The sequence below is a fragment of the Pelophylax lessonae genome (assembly GCF_965119305.1).
Source record: "Pelophylax lessonae genome assembly, chromosome: 1".
NCBI lineage: Eukaryota > Metazoa > Chordata > Amphibia > Anura > Ranidae > Pelophylax > Pelophylax lessonae.
Window position 1 is genome coordinate 327,926,363 of NC_138768.1, and position 20,646 is coordinate 327,947,008.

The 20,646-nt window shown below is 43.6% G+C and overlaps 1 protein-coding gene across 1 annotated transcript in view; it reads left to right on the top strand.

Moving 5' to 3' along the window:
- ACIN1 (apoptotic chromatin condensation inducer 1) overlaps positions 1-20,646 on the top strand; it is a 219,613-nt gene that overhangs the window by 12,390 nt on the left and 186,577 nt on the right. Inside the window, exon 2 of the mRNA XM_082244819.1 lies at positions 20,283-20,348. Coding sequence (XP_082100945.1) covers positions 20,283-20,348 — 66 coding nt within the window. The remainder of the gene's footprint in view (positions 1-20,282; positions 20,349-20,646) is intronic.

Genomic DNA, 20,646 nt, shown 5'->3' on the forward strand with positions numbered 1-20,646 from the left:
ACCTAATATGTTGTTATTATTATGGATATTAACTACAAACGCAACAGATTTAGCCGTTGTAATAAATAACGTCTTTAGTGCCGGTTAACACTGTTCCGACTTGTCAAGCGACTTGGTCGCCTGACATGTCGCGGACAGTGCTGTCCAATTGGAACCGTTCTAATAGGAGCGACTTCATTGACTTCCATTATGTGAAGTCCGTGCAAGACGTGCCGAAGTCGCGGTGCACGGCTACTTCATTAAGTCGCCTCGAAGTCGTGTCGCCATAGTGTGAACTGACACTTATAAATAAAACCAAGTTTCGTAAAAAAAAAAAAAATATATATTGCTTTTTGGCAAACAGAAGTGCAACTTTAAAATACAAAGAAAAACAAAAAACTGTAAACTCTATTGGCTGTAATGTCATTGCACATATTACCTGAAAATATTACCAGCATTAAATATATTAAGAAAAAATATCAGATAAACCTTTTTTTCCTATTTTTTTTCTCTTTCAGCAGCTTAGTAGATGCCCCTTACCTATGCTTATGCGGTGGTGTAATACAGGTTTAATCTTTAATGTGCGATTATTACCGACTCTGGATGGAATTGTGTTGCCGATTTAGAAATGGCCAGCAGAGTAGTATTCATTTTGATGTCAATTTTTAATTTAGTTTTAGTTATAGTCTTATGACTAAAATGACATTATATTTTTAGTCGTATTTTAGTCTACTAAAATTGTGTTAATTTAGTCGATGAAAACATTTTAGTCGACGAAATTAACACTGTTCTACCGGAGCTTTGTGTTCTGCCTGTAGAAGCAGCTCAATGTTTTTCATGCACATTAGGACAATTAGAGGCATCTTTGAGCTCAGTGTTTAGGGGCAGGAGGGTGATATCTCGTAATTGCTCGGTACAGAAATCCTCTCTCCTGACTTCTTAGTCGGGTACCACATTCTGGCTACTCTCATTGTCAGGTCCAGAAATGTCCTCCTGTTCATTACCCTCTGGCTGGGAGCTAGCTTCCAGGTCCTCGGCTCCCCAGCCATGACAGGGAAAGGAAGAGGATCTCCAGCTCCCTCGATTCCCCCAACAGGGTTTCCTTCACTTCTGCAAAAAGGGTCTGGTGGGAGTTCCTGTGCTTCCGGAGCAGGGGGAGCTCTCTCCCAGCCTACCCTTGTTCTCCCACAACCTCCAAAAATGGGGGAAATCCCTCCCCACTAAAGCTTTATCAAGTAGCGAAGGCACCACCCCCACTGAATGGGTCACACTGTCCCAAGGGGTATCAACCTCAACCACTGCTGTCTGGTAGTCCCGAGTGTCCCCATGGATGCAAATGACCCCGATAGTACTGGGGTGTAGTTTTGTGGGATTTACACAATCACTTCTGACTAGGGTCACTACACTTCCAGAGTCTAGCAGGGCTGTGAGCGGCTTTCCATCCACTGCAATAACACACATTTGTTTTTCAATGCGACTCTGACATGATGCAGTATATGCGACCTGTGCAAACAAAGATATGCTTCTTTTCCTATAAGCAAAATCGCATTGCATAGGTTCATCATTTATAGGACAGTTTGCAGCAATATGCCCAAATGCATGGCAGCAGAAGCACTGTATGTGCTCTACCCCAGTCCTCTTAGCGGTCCCAAAGACCTTCCTGGCTTCTTTGGCCAGTCTCCAGGCCTAGGACCAACAGTCTCATTAGCTGTAACAACAGTCATATCTAGTTTCCCCATGCACTGGAACAGTCTTACCAGAACCTCTGGGCGATCTTGCACCCCTAGACACAATGAAGTGGGGCGTAGACGGGTTCACCAAGTCCTCAGTAGCACTGTACCTCTCCACTAGGTCCACCAATTGGGCTGCAGTTTTGGGGTCCCCCTGTCCGACCCAGGGAGCGGGAGCGCACGCAGGTACTGGTCCATTACCACACGCTCCACGATCTGGGGGCCCGTCAAGGTCTCTGGTTGCAACCACTTTTTGGTGAGGTGGACCAGGTCAAACATTTGAGAACGGGGTGGCTTGCTGCTGGAATAGGTCCACTGATGCACGCACTGGGCCCGGACTGCCATGGTGACACCCAAGCGTGCGATTATCTCCATTTTCAGAGTCTCATAGTCCTGGGCCTTATCTGGGTCCAGGTCAAAATATGCTTTTTGCGGTTCTCCTGTCAGAAATGGGGCCAACAGACCCACCCACTGTTCATTTGGCCAACCTTCACGGACAGCGACTCTCTCAAAAGTCGCCAGGTATGCTTCCACATCATCGGCCGGTGTCATCTTTTGCAGGTGGTACGAGGCACGTACCAATTTTGGTTCAGCTGGCACAGGAGATGCAAATGCTTTTTTCAACTCCAGCAGAGCCTCTGCAAACTGTCGGTTCATCTCCTGCTGGGCTGCCTGTTGTGCTGCAGCAACTTCCTGTTGTGCTGCAGTAGCCTCCTGTTGTGCTCTAGCGGCCTCTGCGATTTGGCGGTTTGTTTCTCGCTGAGCTGCATTGGCCTGTAGCAGGGCCTTTAACATTTAACCATTAAGAGGGCCCTGCTCAGAAGAGCTTACAATCTAATAGGATGGGGCAGGTGTTACAAGAGGTTTTAACTCTGGAGAAATCCTTTAGACGAGCATAGGAGGAGGAAACAAGGGAGCTTGAGAGTAGGAGATCTTGAGAGGAATGGAGAGGACAGTTTGAGTGATATTTGGAGACAAGATTGGTGATGTAGCTCGGGGCAGAGTTGTGAATGGCTTTGTATGTTGTGGTTAGTATTTTGAATTGAATTTGCTAGGCAATCGGGAGCCAGTGTAGGGATTGGCGGAGAGGGGTTGCAGACACTGAGCTGTTGGAAAGGTGGATAAGCCCTTGCAGTAGCATTCATGATAGACTGAAGAGGGGATAGCCTATGGAGAGGTAGGCCTATGAGAAGGGAGCTGCAATAGTCGAGGCAAGAGATAACAAGGGAGTGAATGAGTAGCTTGGTGGTTTCAGTTGTTAAAAAGGGGCGTATTTTAGAGATTGTACGGAGATGAAGTCTACAAGCTTTTTGACAACGATTGAATTTGAGGCTGAAAGGACAGGTCAGAGTGTAGGATTACACCTAGTACCCTTGAGGGGAGTGATTTATGGTTGTATTACTGATTTTGATGGAAAAGTCATGGAGGGGGGCATGGGCGGGAGGGAATATTACCAGCTCAGTTTTAGAGGGATTTAATTGTAGGAAGTGTTGCAGCATCCATACTGATATGTAAGTAAGTTAGAAATGCGAGAGGAGACTGAAGGAGTGAGGTGAGGGAGTAGACAGATTTGAGTGTAATCGGCGTATAGATGTATTGGAAGCCGTGGGTGGTTATCAAGTTACCAAGGGAGGCAGTGTAGCTAGAGAAGAGAAGGGGTTCAAGAACAAAGCCTTGGGGAACCCCCACAGAAAGGGGCAATGGAGAGTAGAAGATAGAGTTGTAGGTAACACTGATGGAGCACTGTGATAGGAGGAGAACCAAGATGGAGCAGAATCTTGGAGGCCAAGGGAATGGAGTTTATCAAGAAGGAGCCGGTGGTTGACAGTATCAAAGGCCGCAGAGAGGTCAAGTAATAGGAGTATGGAGTAGTTTCCATTGGTTTTAGCCGTTAGTAAATTGTTAGTGAGTTTTAGTAAGGCAGTTTCTGTGGAGTGCTGTGAGCGAAAGTTAGACTGAAGGGGTTCAAGAAGGTTATTTTGACTGAGGTAGGAGCTAAGATGGTTGAAGACTAAGCATTCTAGAAGTTTAAAAATGTCTATTAACTTGTACATGCTGCTGGCCATGGCTGTTCAGATACCTATAACTCCCAGGCACAGGAATACACTCCTTACAGCTTACAAACCTTTGTGCCCATGTGCAGGAGGCCTAACACTAACACACACACACACACACACACACACACTACACTGCAAACAAAGTGGTGATATACTTTACGTATTGGTACATTGCATTGCAGTGTACCAACACACTAAGCACCCATTTTTAGCAGTTGGTACACTTGCTGGTACACATGCTTTTAGAAAATGTATGGTTTGTGCGGTCTTTTGCAAACTCTGGAAGCTAGAAGTGAAAAAAATGAAAAACCTCCAGATTTCTAGAGTAAGTTGTTTTTTTACAGTTTTGCATACCTTTTTGATTTTCTCTGTTTTGCAAAAAGGTACAATATAAAATATTTATTGGCTTCACACAGTTTTAGCTTTTAAAGTTAGTAGGAATTTTCCAAGTTTTATGTTGTGTTTGTGAGCACAAATTTTATTTTTTTCACACAACTATTCCAACCCCAAATCAGTAGCACCATCTTTTCATTCTATTGGTCCTATGCTTTCAGAAATTGTATAATTTGGGGGGTCTTTTACAAACTTTGAAAGTTGTAATTAAAAAAAATTAAAGTAAACAATTGCAAAAATGGTCTGGACACCTGAGGTTTAAAGTGGAGTGCAAGGTCGGGCAGTGAAAGGGTTAGAAGGCCAGGACATTCACTGCTGTATGAAGTCACCATGTTAGACTATGTTCATACCTATTGCAGGCGTTCCAACAATGCATGGAAGATTTGCATGTACTAGGCAGTCAAAGGCATTTCCTGTGGCATTCAAGACTAAAACCCAAAAATGTAATATGTTGTGACTTACTAGTCTGTGGTGTGGTAACTGCTTTTGCTTTATCCTTGCCTAATTTTCACCCGGTAATCCTGCAAATAAAATGGGGTGACTCAGTTTTGATCAGCAGGGAAGCTGTCCACTGATTCACTGCTGTTCAGAGTTCTACAGAGTGGACACAGACCAAGGCCACTCTGCCCTGTGAGCCGCCGGGAGTAAAGGGACTCCACTGTCCATTTACACCTGAGTGCCCTCAGATCTGCCTAAACAGGGTTTTTTTTTTTTTTTTTCTTCTTTTTTTTTTTTGCAGACCAGATTGGATCGGAGGTAGGCAGGCATAAATGGACACACGACCATGTACCCCAGCTCGTCCATAGGGGTGAATGGACCATCCAATCAGGTTTGCCTCAAAAACTGGAGAACCTGGTCAGACTCTTTGTGCAACAGGGGCCTTAAAGTCACTTAGTGGCTATGTTAGTCCTGCCCTTTATTTATGGAGGGAACCATGGCTGTCACCCTAAGCTGCTTTCCTGATGTGGACTACAAATATATATACGTATCTTTTAATCTCTATTACATAGGGAGCAGGGCCATAGGTAGTTTATAGATGGTAGCTAGGAAGGAAGATATTCTGTGGTGCAACCCACAAGAAGTGACAAGGATGCTGCATTTCTGGGAAGATCAAAAGGTACCTCCTCAACCTTTATTACTTGACAGCAACCTAAGAAATAATTGGTTCCACCATGTACAGGAAACACAAGCAAAACAATGAAAAGAACTTCTGCCTGGATCAGAGAATTTCACTTTTTTTTTCCCCCCCAGGATCTTGACCCTTGTGGTTGTGGGTGTCGAATCTTAAAGTCTTTGATTGGTAAGTCCTGTTCTCCTATGGGGTGTTTTGAGAAGGTCCTATGATGTGTTCAGGGATTTTTGGAACCTTGTTAGGCAAGGTCCCAGCCTAGTAGGCACATGAGGCCTAAGCCTCGGCTTCCGGTAGAATGAAGTGACGTCGGACATCCTGGAATGACGAGTTTCCTGTTGCGCCATGACCGTATCGGGTATCACTGCTACCATCTGCAGTGGTGACAAAGCATGAAAAGGGACGCCAACGGCTAACTACCTATTTCAAGTCAGGAGCTGCGATGGTGAGTCCTTGCCTGCAAGGTTTGATGTCTTGGGCTGTGGTATTACTTTGGTGGTAGGCAGGTGGTGCAGTGTGTTTCTGGGCACTTTCAATCCCTTGGAGTTGCTTTTGTTCATGCCTGCTCTGTTTGGTAAAGCATGCTTTCTGAATACCCAATTAACCACCTGCTTCCTCAGCATCAGGCTAGGGTTTAAGAACCTTGGGCTGTTACAAACCAAAGTTATTTTCCTTGCATTGCAAAGATGATGTGTTTTTATTTCAAGGCTGGATGCCTGTAAAGCTTCTGTTTTACTGTATAATTTTGTAATCTGTATGGCTCTACCTTCAGAGAGAAAGTTTTTTTGTCTAGTAAAGCATGCCTTCTGAATTCCAGTTTAAATGTTGTTTTAATTTACACTGGGGCAGTTACAAAGTTTATTTTTCTCATGTGCAAAGTGTGTTTGTTTTTTTTTTGGAAGCGGTCTACCTGTGAACCTTCTGCTTTATTGTGTATATTTGTGAACCGTCTACATTCAGTGGCTGGATCTTCAGTTACATTAGTCCGTTCTTTCGATAACCCTTCTTCTGGAGTGTTTCTCTGGAGGAGGAGGTTGCCGTTGAAAGGTTATGTTGCCTCTGGAGGAAGGGGAGGCCCTGGTACCCCTCATCCTTAGTTCTCACGTTTTCAGGAGGGTTCCTAACCAGCGAGTGAGTCCTCCTCTCCTCAGCTGCCTGTTAGCAGTTGCACACATGTGTAGAAGTTGCAGTATCCAGGGTCAGCTATATAGATAGATAGTCCCTTTCTACCTTAGCCCTAGTTCAGATTGTCTGATCTGCTATTCTCTGTCCTAGGACCCTTCACGCTTTTCTGACATAACTCTCTGGGAGGAATTACCTTTATTTCATGATTGGAAAAGGTTTGTAGTAGAGGTGCACTGAAAATAAATGTTGGTGCCAGAAATTCAGGATGCACTTGGCTAAAACCAAAAATGACAGTTTAAAAAAAAAAAAAAAAAAAAAATATAAGATATATATATATATATATATATATATATATATATATATATATATATATATATATATATATATATATATATATATATATATATATATATATATATATATATATATATATATTAGTAAAACCTTGGATTGCGAGCATAATTCGTTCCGGAAGCATGCTTGTAATCCAAAGCACTCTTATATCAAAGCGAATTTTCCCATAAGAAATAATGGAAACTCAAATGATTCGTTCCACAACCATTTATTCATAAGTCCTTCAGTTTATAGTCCATATAAAAAGATTATAGCATTGCGATAGTTTATATAACCATAAAATGTCCATCCACAAATAGCCGCTTCCACAAGGGGATTAGATGCAAAATCCAGCAGGAGCTCCAGAGTATCAAAGAGAAGAGAGGCGCCTCTAAGTGTAGCAATATGGTTCCATTTAATGAAGGTACAACATTTAGCAACTCACATGGTTGATGAATAAAACAGGCATATCTAAGTATGCAGGCATCCGGGGGTAAAGCTGTCCACATAGACTGTCTTCTGCACCGCCGGCTGCCAGTCTGTAATCCTGACCGGGAAGGAAGACCACCCTGCAGTAAAGCGATCTGAACGCGAGGGGCAGCATGGAAGGGATGACGTAGATGGGGGTGCGGAGGATGGTCTATGTGGACAGCTTTAGCCTGGATGCCTCCATACTTAGATGTGCCTGTTCCAATCATCAACCATGTGAATTGCTAAATGTTGTACCTTCATTAAATTTAACCATATTGCTACACTTAGAGGCGCCTCTCTTCTCTTTTATACTCAGCTGTGACTTAAGGCTACTTGTATATCAAGACATCGCTTGTATATCAAGTCAAAATTTATTTGAAAATTTTGCTTGTCTTGGAAAGCGCTCTTAAACCAAGTTTACAGTATTTGTACATTGAAATCATATCCCCTCTCAATCATCTGTTCTCCAGAGAGAATAAGTTTAATGCTTGTAGTCTTTCCTCATAGCTTAGATCCTCCAGTCCCTTTATTAGCTTTGTTGCCCTTCTCTGGACTCTCTCCAATCCCAGCACATCCTTTCTAAAGGCCTGGTGCCCAAAGCTGGATGGCATACTTGAGATGCTGCCGAACCATAGTCTTGAAGAGTGGTTCACACACGATAAGAAAATCGGAAGTAAAATTTTGTCTAACGAACGATATGCTGATTTTGGGATCCTTAGTACAGTACTTTCGACAGCCGCTTCCAAATTTTTGAATGGCAAAAACTGAATGTGCAGACTATAACATTTTTATCGTATGTGAACACAACCTCCTGATTTTTGTTTAATTATACAGTTTCATCTGAAAAAAAAAAATTGTAAAAGCAAGACTACGCATGCTCAGCAATGAATACATACAAAACAGTTCAACACATGACATAACTTCTAAAGTTGAATTCTGTCGTACGAGAATTTTCGCATGAGTAACCCCTTCACTTTCGATATGAGACTAGCATGCAACAAAAAACGGACAAAAATTTGTCTGATAATCTGATCCTGTGTATGAGGCTTTACGAGTATTATCGGGCTCGTCTATTTGGGATAAAACCCACCTGATCTACACTGCTCAAAAAAATTAAAGGAACACTTTAAAAACACATCAGATCTATATGGGGAAAAATATCATGCTGTATATCTATACTGATATGGACTGGGTAATTTTTTGGGAACGAAAAGATGCCACATCGTTTGATGGAAATGATCAACCTGCAGAGGGCTGAATTCAAACACACCCTGAAAATCAAAGTGAAAAAATTATGCAGCAGGCTAGTCAATTTTGCTGAAATTTCACTGCAGAAACTCAAAATGGTACTCCGTAGTTTGTATGGCCCCCACGTGCTTCTATGCATGCCTGACAATGTCGGGTCATGCTCCTAATGAGACGACGGGATGGTGTCCTGGGCCTTTCCTTCCAGGGCATCACTAATGGCGCTTTTCCACTGCATGGAACCGGACGGTTCGGCTCGCTTTTGTGCTTTTCCACTGCTGGTACCGCATGGTACGGTGTAGGAACGGTTCGGTTCGGTATGGTACGGTACTGCAGCGCTTTTCCACTGCATGGAACCAAACGGTACGGGTCTCAAAAACAGTACCACCTCGATTGTGGTTCCAAGAGGTACCATACCGGTACCATATCCCACAATCCTTTGCATGCAGTCACTACTAGCCACTGATTGGTCAGAGAATCGTTGTTATCCCACCCACTTAACTTTAGTACTACTTTAGTGGAAAAGCAAACCGTACCGTACCGAACCGTTCCAACACCGTACCATTCGGTACCAGCAGTGGAAAAGCAAACAGGGCCGAGTAGAGCCGAGCCGGTACTTGCAGTGGAAAAGTGGCATAAGCTCCTGAACAGACTGAGGTGCAACCTGGCGACGTCGGATGGATCGAAGCATAATGTCCCACAGGTGTTCTATTGGTTTTAGGTCACGCGAGCGTGGGGGGCAATTCAATGGTATCAATCCGTCATCCTCCAGGAACTGGCTGCATATTCACGCCACATGAGGCTGGGCATTGTCGTACACCAGGAGGAACCCAGGACCCACTGCACCAGTGTAAGATCTGACAATGGGTCGAAGCATTTCATCCCGATTCCTAATGACAGTCGGGGTGCCATTGTTTAACCTGTAGAGGTCTATAAATCCCTCCATGAATATGCCTCCCTAGACCATCACTGACCCACCACCAAACCAGTCATGCTAAATGATGTTACAGGCAGCATAATGTTCTCCATGGCTTCTCCAGACCCTTTTACATTTGTCACATGTGCTCGGGATGAACCTGCTCTCGTCTGTGAAAAGCACAGGGCACCAGTGGTGGACCTGCCAATTCTGGTGTTCAATTGCAAATGCCAATTGAGCTCCATGGTGCTGGGCAGAGAGCACAGGGCCCACAAGAGTATGTCGGGCCCTCAGCTCACCCTTATGAAGACTGTTTCTGATTGTTTGGTCAGAGACATTTACACCAGTGGCCTGCTGGAGGTTATTTTGTAGGGCTCTGGCAGTGCTTATCCTATTCCTCCTTGCACAAAGGAGCGGATACCTGTCCTGCTGATGGGTACCTTCTACGGCCCAGTCCAGCTCTCCTAGAGAAACTGCTCATCTCCTGGAATCTCCTCCATGCCCTTGAGACTGTGCTGGAAGACAAAGCAAACCTTCTGGCAATGGCACATATTGATGTGCCATCCTGGAGCATTTGGACTGCCTGTGCAAACTCTATAGGGTCCAGGCATCGCCTCATGCTACCAGTAGTGATACTGACCCTAGCCAAATGCAAAAACAGTCAGAAAACAGGAGTAGGGAAAAAAAATTTCAGTGGCCTCTGCCTCTAAAACCATTCCTGTTTTTGGAGGTTTTCTCGTTGTTGCCCATCTAGTGCACCTGTTAATTTCATTAACACCAAAGCAGCTGAAACTGATTAACAACTCCCTCTGCTACTTAACTAACCAGATCAATATACCAGGAGTTTAATTGACTTGATGCTATACTCTGAATAAAAAGTGGTCCTTTACTTTTTTTTGAGCAGTGTATATGGATCAGGGTGATATGGAAGAAGTTTAACCTGGTGGCCAACATCTTCGCTAATTAACCACTTCCCACCTGCATGACATCATATGTACTTAAAAGTGGCAATATCTGGATGTTGCCTACAGCTGCAGGCATTATCCAGATATCTTTCTTCTCAGCCAGCGATTCCCTCTAGTGTAAAAGTGGAGAGCTTATAGATGGATTACCTATTAAGTATTGACCATGTCTTTATTTTCTTTTGGTGTGATTGTTGATACTTTATTCAGGGGTCAAGTCCTGGGAAAAAAAGTGTGGGAACTCACCCAAGATTACCACCCCCACCTCAAAAAAAAAAAAAGGTGTTTGTGTATATATACCTTTTTTGAGGAGCCAGGGCCACTTTAGCGACTTGGTACCTGGTCGCGGGCCACAATGAGCGGAGCGGGCAGATCAGATGACAGGTCCGTGTCAGCATATGCAGAGCAGACACGGACACAGCCGGCTATACTCTATGGGCCCTCCAATCTGTTCTGCCCAGACAGAAGGGGACTGATCCCCTTTTGTTTTTTTTTTTAGTGGATTGAATTGGGTTCCTGCAGGTATCGCTGGCTGCTGCTGTCCCCCAGGCGGGTATTAGTGGTGGCTGCTAACTGGCTGGTACTGCTGGTGGGTACTGCTGGCGGGAAATGCTGGCAGGTACCGCTGGTGGGTACTGCTGGCTGGTGGTGGCTACTGCTGACTGGTAATACTGGTGGGTACTGCATGTGGGAAATGCTGGTGGGTACTGTTGACTTGTACTGCTGGCTGAAACTACTGGTGGATGGATACTACTGGTGGGTACTGGTGGTGGCTACTGCTGGCTGGTATTGCTGGCTGATACTGGTGTGGGTATTGCTGGCTGGTACTGGTGTGGGTATTGCTGGAGGGTATTGCTGGCTGGTACTGCTGTGGGTATTGCTGGCTGGTATTGGTGTGGGTATTGCTGGCTGGTATTTTTGTGGGTAGTACTTACGAAGCATGGTGCAGAGCTGATGCTTCCTCTTTTGGTCAGTCCTGACAGCCTGAGTCACAGGCGGAGTGATACCTAATGCACAGGCGGAGTGCATTAGATATCAATCACTCCGCCTGTGACTCAGACTGTCAGGACGGAGCCGGAACTATGCAGGAGGCATCGGCTCTGTTCTGGCAGCTCAGCTCGGAGCTGATTTATCGCGGCTTTGCTCACACTGTGCTTGGGGATGGCAGGTCGGGAACCCGCCATCCCAGAGCAGGAGGTGGCGCTGGGATCGTGTCGGGGACGCGGCTGCTAACGGGAACGGCGTTCCTGCTGTAGAAAAAGTAGAGGAACGCCGTTCCTGTGTGTTCCCGCAGGACTCGAGCCCTGACTTTATTCCATTTGACTCCTTGGCACGTTCTCTGCTGTAGTAGAATGTAGTTTCGCAGTGGTGATGCAAGCTGGTAGGTCTAAAAAATGGAGAGCGAGTTTCTTGCTGAAGGGCTGATACATTATCGAAAGTTTACATATTTTCTATTGTAGCATTTGAAGGGGTTGTCCCATTCTCACCATGAAAAGTGTAGCTAGCTTTGAACAAATGTAACTTGTACGAGTCATACAAATGTTGGTATGAAAAGTCTTTGCACATTTGATGCCGTTCAAAATCTGACTACATAGCACCATGATGAACTAGCTGGTGACTCCAGTGCATCCGAAAAGTATTCAGTACCCTGGGTTAGTGTGGAGGGAAAGAATGGGATAGAGCTTGTATGATCAGGGAAAGCCTGGTACCCTTGCCACCCTGGACAGAGATAAAGGAGGTCAAACCAGAAACATAAGATCAGTATTTGTTTCCAGTTTGTGTCCCCATTTCCAGTCACATAAAGGATAAAGAATTGGTTACTGTAAAAAAAACTTCTTGGCACATACAGTGAATCTGGAAAGTATTCACAGTGCTTAAATTTTTCCACGTTTTGTTATGTTACAGCCTTATTCCAAAATTGAATTCATTATTTTCCTCCGAATTCTACAAACGATACCCCATAATGACAATGTGATAGACGTTTGTTTGAAATCTTTGCAAATGTATTAAAAAAATAAAAATAAATCACATGTATGTAAGTATTCACAGCCTTTGCTATTAATTGAGCTCAGGTGCATCCTGTTGCCACTGATTATCCTTGAGATGTTGTTACAATTTGATTCCACCTGTGGTAAATTCAGTCTATTGGAGATGATTTGGAAAGGCACGCACCTGTCTATGTAAGGTCCCACAATTAACAGTGCATGTCAGATCACAAACGAACCCATGAAGTTCAAGGATTTGTCTGTAGACCTCAGAGACAGGATTAATTGGGGCACAGATCTGGGGAAGGGAAAAATGTCTGCAGCAATGAAGGTCCCAATGAGCATAGTTGCCTCCATGATCCGTAAATGGAAGAAGTTTGGAACCACCAGGACTCTTCCTAGCGCAAGCTGCCTGACCAAACTGAGCGATCGGAGGAGAAGGGCCTTAGTCAGGGAGGTGACCAAGAACCCGATGGTCACTCTGACAGAGCTCCAGTGTTTTTCTGTGGAGAGATCTTCCAGAAGAAAAACCATCTCTGCAGCACTCCACCACCACTCCTAAAAGGCACATGACATGCCTGGAGTTTGCCAAGAGGCACCTGAAGAACTCTTAGGGCTTGTTCACACCTGACTAAATTTCCAACGCTCAACAAACGCTCCTATAGTGTTTGTAAGGCGTCAGTATAGGCGTCAGACCGGCATCCATGAGCTTTAGTATGGGGCATTTTACAAGCTTTAAAAACGCTTTTTAAACGCCATAGGCACGGTTTTGAGGCGTTTGATGCGTTTTAAAGGGTGGGTTAAATCCGCTCTTCTAATGCCTATATTTAGGGAAGTGACATTACAGGAAATTAAAACTTTGAGGTGTGGCTTGTCCTGGTGAATGTTTTCTGTGTATCCCCCAATACCAGGGAACGCAGCAGGATGGATTCTTTAACCAAGCTTTATCTCAAGTTTGGCCTTGTGCAGATGATGCTGATGTATGAGCAATTGGCTGAGCAGAGGAAGAGACGGGCATCCAGGCGCTACTGGGTACATCCAGTTGTCTCCCAGAGATATTCTAAAGAGCACCTTTATTCACCTACCCTCAGAAGTTTTATGACCATGCCAGCATGAAAGTCACATCCTTTGATGCACTGCAGGAGATTCTTAGACCCTGGTTGGTACTCAGCAGAATCTGATTGCGGCTTCGAGTGTCTCCAGAAGAGTGTCTATTAGTCTGTTAAGTAATTCAAGGTGGCAAATGCCACAGTTCTGTACATATTGCTGACGCATTTTCATATATATGCTGAAAACATAGAGTAATTGAAGTACTAATTAACGTGTATTTAACAGATTTTTTTGGCAACTGGTGAATCCTTCTCTTCCCTCCACTTCCATAACCTTCTGGGCAAAGCCACAATCAACAACCTAGACCATGAAAAATGTGAAGCAATATGGAACGGATCAAAGGGAATCGTAATGCCTGAGCCAACAGAGGAACAGTGGTTGAAAATCCGCTATGAATTCCAAAAAAACAGCAACTTTCCTCCCTGCATTGGAGCATTGTATGGCAAACACATACGCATACAAATGCCCCCAAACAGTGGCTCCAAGTATTTCAACTATAAAAAAATATTTCTCCATAGTCCTGATGGCTATTGCTGATAGCAACTACAATTTTGTTACAATTGACGTTTGTACTTACAGAAGCTCTGTGGACTTTTCACTGTCGACTTCAGTAATGAAACCATATCCCAAAGAGGCCTGGATTTGAAGAAGAAAGTCTTTAATTATCGGCTAACACAAGCTAGGTGATTTGTCGAGTGCACCTTCTGCATATTGGCAAATAAATGGAGAATCTTTAGAGGTGCAATGCAATTAGATCCTGCTAATGTTGACACTATTGTTTAAAAGTGCCTGTGCTCTCCACAATTTTGTACGTCAAAGAGGGGATTCATTTTGATGATTCACTTGTGCATGATCTTGAAGGTGTTTGGCATAGTGCACGAGGTACCCACCAAGCATCCACTGTCAGGAAGCAGTTTGCTGATTATTTTACGTGTGCAGAGGGAGAACTTCCATTTCAATATTCAAAAGTGTAGGAAATTACTTATGTCTACTTACATCCCTCTAAATTGGTGATCTCCAAATTACTGCCCAGGCACCTGATGTGACCCTTTGCTTGCCCTTGGGGCACTATTCCACCTACTGACATCAACAATCTGGCCTAAGTTCTTCCCACTGACCCCAACGATTCGGCACTATTCCTCCCATTGATAACCATGATAAGGCAATATTCTAGTGATACCAATGATGGGACACTATTCCTCCCACTGACACCAACGTTGTGGCTCTATTCCTCCCAGTGACACCAGTAATGTAGCACTATTCCTCCCAGTAACACCAGTAATGGGGCACTATTCCTCCCAGTGACACCAATGATAGGTCACTATTCTTCCCACTGACCCTGACGATGAGGCACTATTCCTCCCATTGACAACAAAGATGGGGCCCTATTCTTCCCACTAACACCAATGATGAGGCACTATTCTTCCCACTGACACCAACGATAAGGCATTATTCCAGTGACCCCAATAATGGGGCACTATTCTTCCCACTGACCCCAAAGATGAGGCACTATTCTTCCCAGTAACCCCAACGACAAGGCACTATTCCTCCCACTGACACCAATAATAGGGCATTTTCTCCCATTGACAACAATGATGGGGCCTCATTCCTCCCACTGACAATGATGAGGCACTATTGTTCGAGCCCCAGGCGCATTGTTTACATCCACTAACACCAGAAGAATTTCTACTCCCAATGGCCACAGCCCAGCCCCCCCTAAAATTTGAGGGACATTAACCACTTCTGGTTAAAAATGGTCCCAGCGGCAGATTCACTGCGGGATCACTTTTTTTGGACGGCGGGAGAGACGCCTCTTCCCGTCCCTTCCGGGTCATTTTCCCCGCTTACTGGAGCCATCAGTAGCAGGGAAAACTATCCAGTCCTTTCCCCTCCTCCTAGGTAGGAAGTCGAGTGAGGGCAAGCTGGCCCCCACTCGACTCTGTGGCCTTGGAGGACCGGAGCGACATCATACGTCGCTTCCTCCCAACGGCTCTAAAGGGTCAATTTTCTTCATGATGGAAAAAAAAAATGACTTTTTTTTTTCTTTTTAGTGTAGATGTGAGATCTGATGTCTTTGACCCCAGATCTCACATTAAAGAGGACCTGTCCTGCTTATTTCTATTACAAGGGATGTTTTATTCCTATTACAAGGAATGTAAAGTGAACTAAAACCTTTTTTTTAAAGGGACAGTGTAAAAAAAAAAAAAAAGGCAAAATAAATAAGGAAAAAAATGTAAGCGCCCCGTCCCTCCGAGCTCGCACGCAGAAGCAAACTCATATGCTAAAGCATGCTGCTGCTACTAAATATCGTTGTGACAGCAGGCACAGCTAGCTTGTATTTATTTTTTGTTCTTTAATCCCTTCCCGTCTGCGGTATAGCCGAGAGACGGCTACAGTGTGGACTTACTTTGCCGGGAGGGGGTGAATGGACATCCTCCTGTGATCGCATACCCACCATCCCCCGCAGCACGCTCTGTGATCAGGGTAAAGGGCCAATCACAGCGGTCCTTTACCACGTGATCAGCTGTGTCCAATGACAGCTGATCACGGGTGTAAGCACAAGCCAGTTTGTGTTGAAGGGACATCTACACTGATTACAGTAATCCCCCGCTCCATCGCGGTTCAGTTTTTGCGGTCCCGGTAATTCGCGGTTTTTTTTGTAATGTTATTTTACTATATAAATCATTAAAAATGAAATATTTTTGTGTTTTTTATAGCTCTTGTTCTGTCTCTTAGTATCTTTTATGTGTTTAAATGAGTTTCTATTGTTTTAAAAGTGTGTTTAAAGACCTTAAAATGCTTTTACATGTACAGTGACAGTAAAAAAATCATGCCTACAATGCATTTTAATAGGGTTTTTCTATTTCGCGGAATTTCACTTTTCGCGGCTGGGTCCGGAACGTAACCCCCGCAATGGAGGGGGGTTTACTGTATTACTATAATACTATTACTGATGATTATAAGTACAACCCCCAACAGTTCCCACCAGTGCTGCTAATCAGTGCCCACCAGTGCTGCCTCACCAGCGCACATCAGTGTAGGAGAAAAATTGCAAAAATGTTGTTTTTTTTTTTTAAATTAAAACCCAGTGGTGATTAAACCCCACTAAAGGCTCAATTTGTGTGGAAAAATGATAAAAATTTCATATGGGTACAGTATTGAATGACCACGCAATTGTCATTCAAAGTGGGAAAGCGCTGAAAGATGAAAATTGGCGTGGGCAGGAAGGGGGTAAAAGTGCCCAGTAGGCAAGTGGTTAAAAAAAGAAATTGTATTGTGAGTCTGATGATATGTATCAGATTCAACCTCTAATAGTATATGTAGCTATTCTGTTATTCTGGACTAGATACTTTACATATTAACTGAATTATACAGCAAACTTTTTGTTTTTTACGTGGGTAATCAAGTAATGGGGGGCCGGGCAACTCATACCAAAGGTACTCCCATGTCCCTCACCTGATCCTGGATACAGCATCTTGCAGAATCCTTGTATCTGGCACTTCCTTTTCCTTTTTTGGTAGAGGCAGGGCTGCTGCTTCCTTAAAGCAGAACTTAATGCAAAAGTTCTCCCATAATTGAAATGTGTTTTTTGGGATGGGGGGAGGGAGTACCTAATTTTGACCGGTACCTGCTCCCACTGGTTAGGTTGCCAGAGCAATCTGAGTGGAAGTTCGGCCCTCACCTCTTTCCCCCGCAGTCTCTTGGAACACGTCAAAGTTCCCAAGAGGCTACATGGCCGTTCACAAGGCACAGTGAAAAATGCGCATGCGCAGTCGGCTGTGAAGCTGCACAGCGTTAGTCTGCTGCTCACATTTAGGATGCTTGCGCCTGGACTTAAAGACCGGCAAATACTCGGGTCGGCTGAGGACATCGCTGGATCCTTGGACAGGTAAGTGTGTGTTTTTTAAAAAGTCAGCAGCTACTGAATTTATTGCTACCAACTTTTAGATTTTTATTTACAGTGTGAACGTCTTTTAGTGCTGGTTCACACTGCCGCTACCACTAAAGTAGCGTCGCTTCCAACGCGACTTTGACGCGATTTTGACGCGACTTTGGCGCGACTTTGACGCGACTTTGGCACGACTTAGCGCGACTTAGCGCGACTTTGACGCGACCTAATCGCGAGGCAACTTTTTATTTGGCCAATCACAGAGCTGAAAATTGACAGGTACACTTAGACCCCCCAGACACTAAATACAAAAAAATGACATGCCTGCCTAAAAAAATGCCCGCTAAATGCCTGCAAGAATAAAAGACAGCTGGTAAAACACTACAAAAAATTAAAAGAAAAATGATTTTTTTTAGGGGTTCTGGACATGCTACATAGCTGAAACTTGACAGGGACACTTTTTTGACCCCCCAGACACTAAATCCAGAAAATGACATGCCTGCCTAAAAAAATGCCCGCTAAATGCCTGCAAGAAAAAAAGCCAGCCGCAGAGAAGCCGTATCCCTGAAAATATAGTAAAAATGATGTTTTTTAGGGGTTCTGGACATGCTACAGAGCTGAAAATTGACAGGTACACTTTTTAGACCCCCCAGACACTAAATACAAAAAAATGACATGCCTGCCTAAAAAAATGCCCGCTAAATGCCTGCAAGAATAAAAGACAGCTGGTAAAACACTACAAAAAATTAAAAGAAAAATGATTTTTTTTAGGGGTTCTGGACATGCTACATAGCTGAAACTTGACTGGGACACTTTTTTGACCCCCCAGACACTAAATCCAGAAAATGACATGCCTGCCTAAAAAAATGCCCGCTAAATGCCTGCAAGAAAAAAAGCCAGCCGCAGAGAAGCCGTATCCCTGAAAATATAGTAAAAATGATGTTTTTTAGGGGTTCTGGACATGCTACAGAGCTGAAAATTGACAGGTACACTTTTTAGACCCCCCAGACACTAAATACAAAAAAATGACATGCCTGCCTAAAAAAATGCCCGCTAAATGCCTGCAAGAATAAAAGACAGCTGGTAAAACACTACAAAAAATTAAAAGAAAAATGTTTTTTTTTAGGGGTTCTGGACATGCTACAGAGCTGAAACTTGACAGGGACACTTTTTAGACCCCCCAGAAACGAAATCCAAAAAATGACATGCCTGCCTAAAAAAAATGCCCGCTAAATGCCTGCAAGAAAAAAAGACAGCTGGTAAGACACTACAAAAAATTAAAAGAAAAATTATTTTTTTTTAGGGGTTCTGGACATGCTACAGAGCTGAAACTTGACAGAGACACTTTTTAGACCCCCCAGAAACGAAATCCAAAAAATGACATGCCTGCCTAAAAAAATGACCACTCATGAATGCCAGCAAGAATAAAAGACAGCTGGTAAAGACACTACAAAAAATTAAAAGAAAAATGATTTTTTTTTAGGGGTTCTGGACATGCTACAGAGCTGAAACTTGACAGGGACACTTTTTAGACCCCCCAGAAACGAAATCCAAAAAATGACATGCCTGCCTAAAAAAATGACCGCTGATGAATGCCAGCAAGAATAAAAGACAGCTGGTAAAGACACTACAAAAAATTAAAAGAAAAATGATTTTTTTTTAGGGGTTCTGGACATGCTACAGAGCTGAAACTTGACAGGGACACTTTTTAGACCCCCCAGAAACTAAATCCAAAAAATGACATGCCTGCCTAAAAAAATGACCGCTAATGCCTGCAAGAAAATTATGCTCTTTTCTTGTTCACTACCATTTTTTAGCAAAGTCGGATGACAAGTCGGATTACAGGTCGCTTCAATTAAGATAAGGAGGCGACTCCCATTGAAGTATATGGGACAGGTCGGATCACTGGTCGCCTGAAAGTAGTACAGGACCCTTTTCTGAAGTCGGAGCGACCTTAATAGCGGCAATTAAGACGGCACTGATTCATTTACATTGGTTTGGTCATGTCAAGCGACCTGGGGCGACACAAGTCGCCTCGTGAGTCGCCCTAGTGTGAATGGGGGCTTAAGTCAGAGTCCCCAGAAACGAGAACAGTGACATCACCAAATCTCTCTGCAGATTTTCTGGGTTCAGTAGTGTCTTAGATCTCATACTACAGATGTACAGCTAGGAAGGCTATAAGAGGATGATCTAAATGTGCATACCTATGTCTGTGGAAATGGGATCTGGATCGCTTAACTAACGGTCCCCACCATTTCTTGGAGGTTAAAACATTGGTGGCTGGCTGAGAAATAGTTTTCCTTAGAAGGTTCTGCAGTGGGTTATGGAGGGCATACAGACATACAAGTTTCCCAATCCAAACATATAGGTCTCCATTTGTAGCACATTTATATGATGTCTGTTTACACCCTTGTTCATGTTTAGCAATAAAATACTCAGAAGATATAATGCCTGTTTTTATGAAGAGTGTTGTGTAAATTCATACTGAAGGAATTGGTATTGAAAGTATGGTGTATATAATGTACTTCTACCGTTTTTTTTACGGTGGTTGGGGGGGGGGGGGTAGTTACAAAAATTAATTCAAATTTTACAGCAGTCACTTTAACCAGAAACAAAGGGAAAACTTCCAGTCAGGGCAAGTGTTCTGATGAGAACTGTCTCATGAGAGACTTTCTTTTCCTGTCCTGTCTCCAGGACAGGAGTTCAAGTCGCATTTCTCCAATGGGACACATACAAGTGGTGGTATCACCCTGGCCTATACTATCGAAGAAAAAAAAAGTTTCCTATCCCTTTTATGCTTCATTCAAAATAAGTGGCACCACAATGTAGTGGCTTGTACGTGGTGTGTTGTGCGTGTGTGTGCTGCATCCCATAGGTGTGAATAGGTCTTTATAAATTCATATGGAATGTCATATTCAGTTCAATTGTAATTTTTGTTCCTGATAATTTTATTTTCAGGCACTGATGCTGGAAAACCTCCAGAAACATTCTACTCCTCATACTGGGTTCCAGCCAAATTCTCAGGTATGTATTGAGTGTTGTAGTTTTTTAGATTTTTTATTTTTTATTTTGGAATTCAAACAGACACATTTGGATATTACAAGTCAGATCAGTGAGGTAATTGGCACTGTCAAAGCTAGGTTTATGTAATTTTGAGGAGCGTGAGGGAGGGCTAGACCCTCTGTATGATTTCTATTTCTGCCTGTGTCCCTTTTGGGAGATTTCCTCTACCTTGCTGTCTGAAAAGGAAGAGATCCAAAAATCCCCCAAGAGAGACAGAGTTAACAAAAATACATTTTTGGTGTAGTTGGGAAAGTAAAAA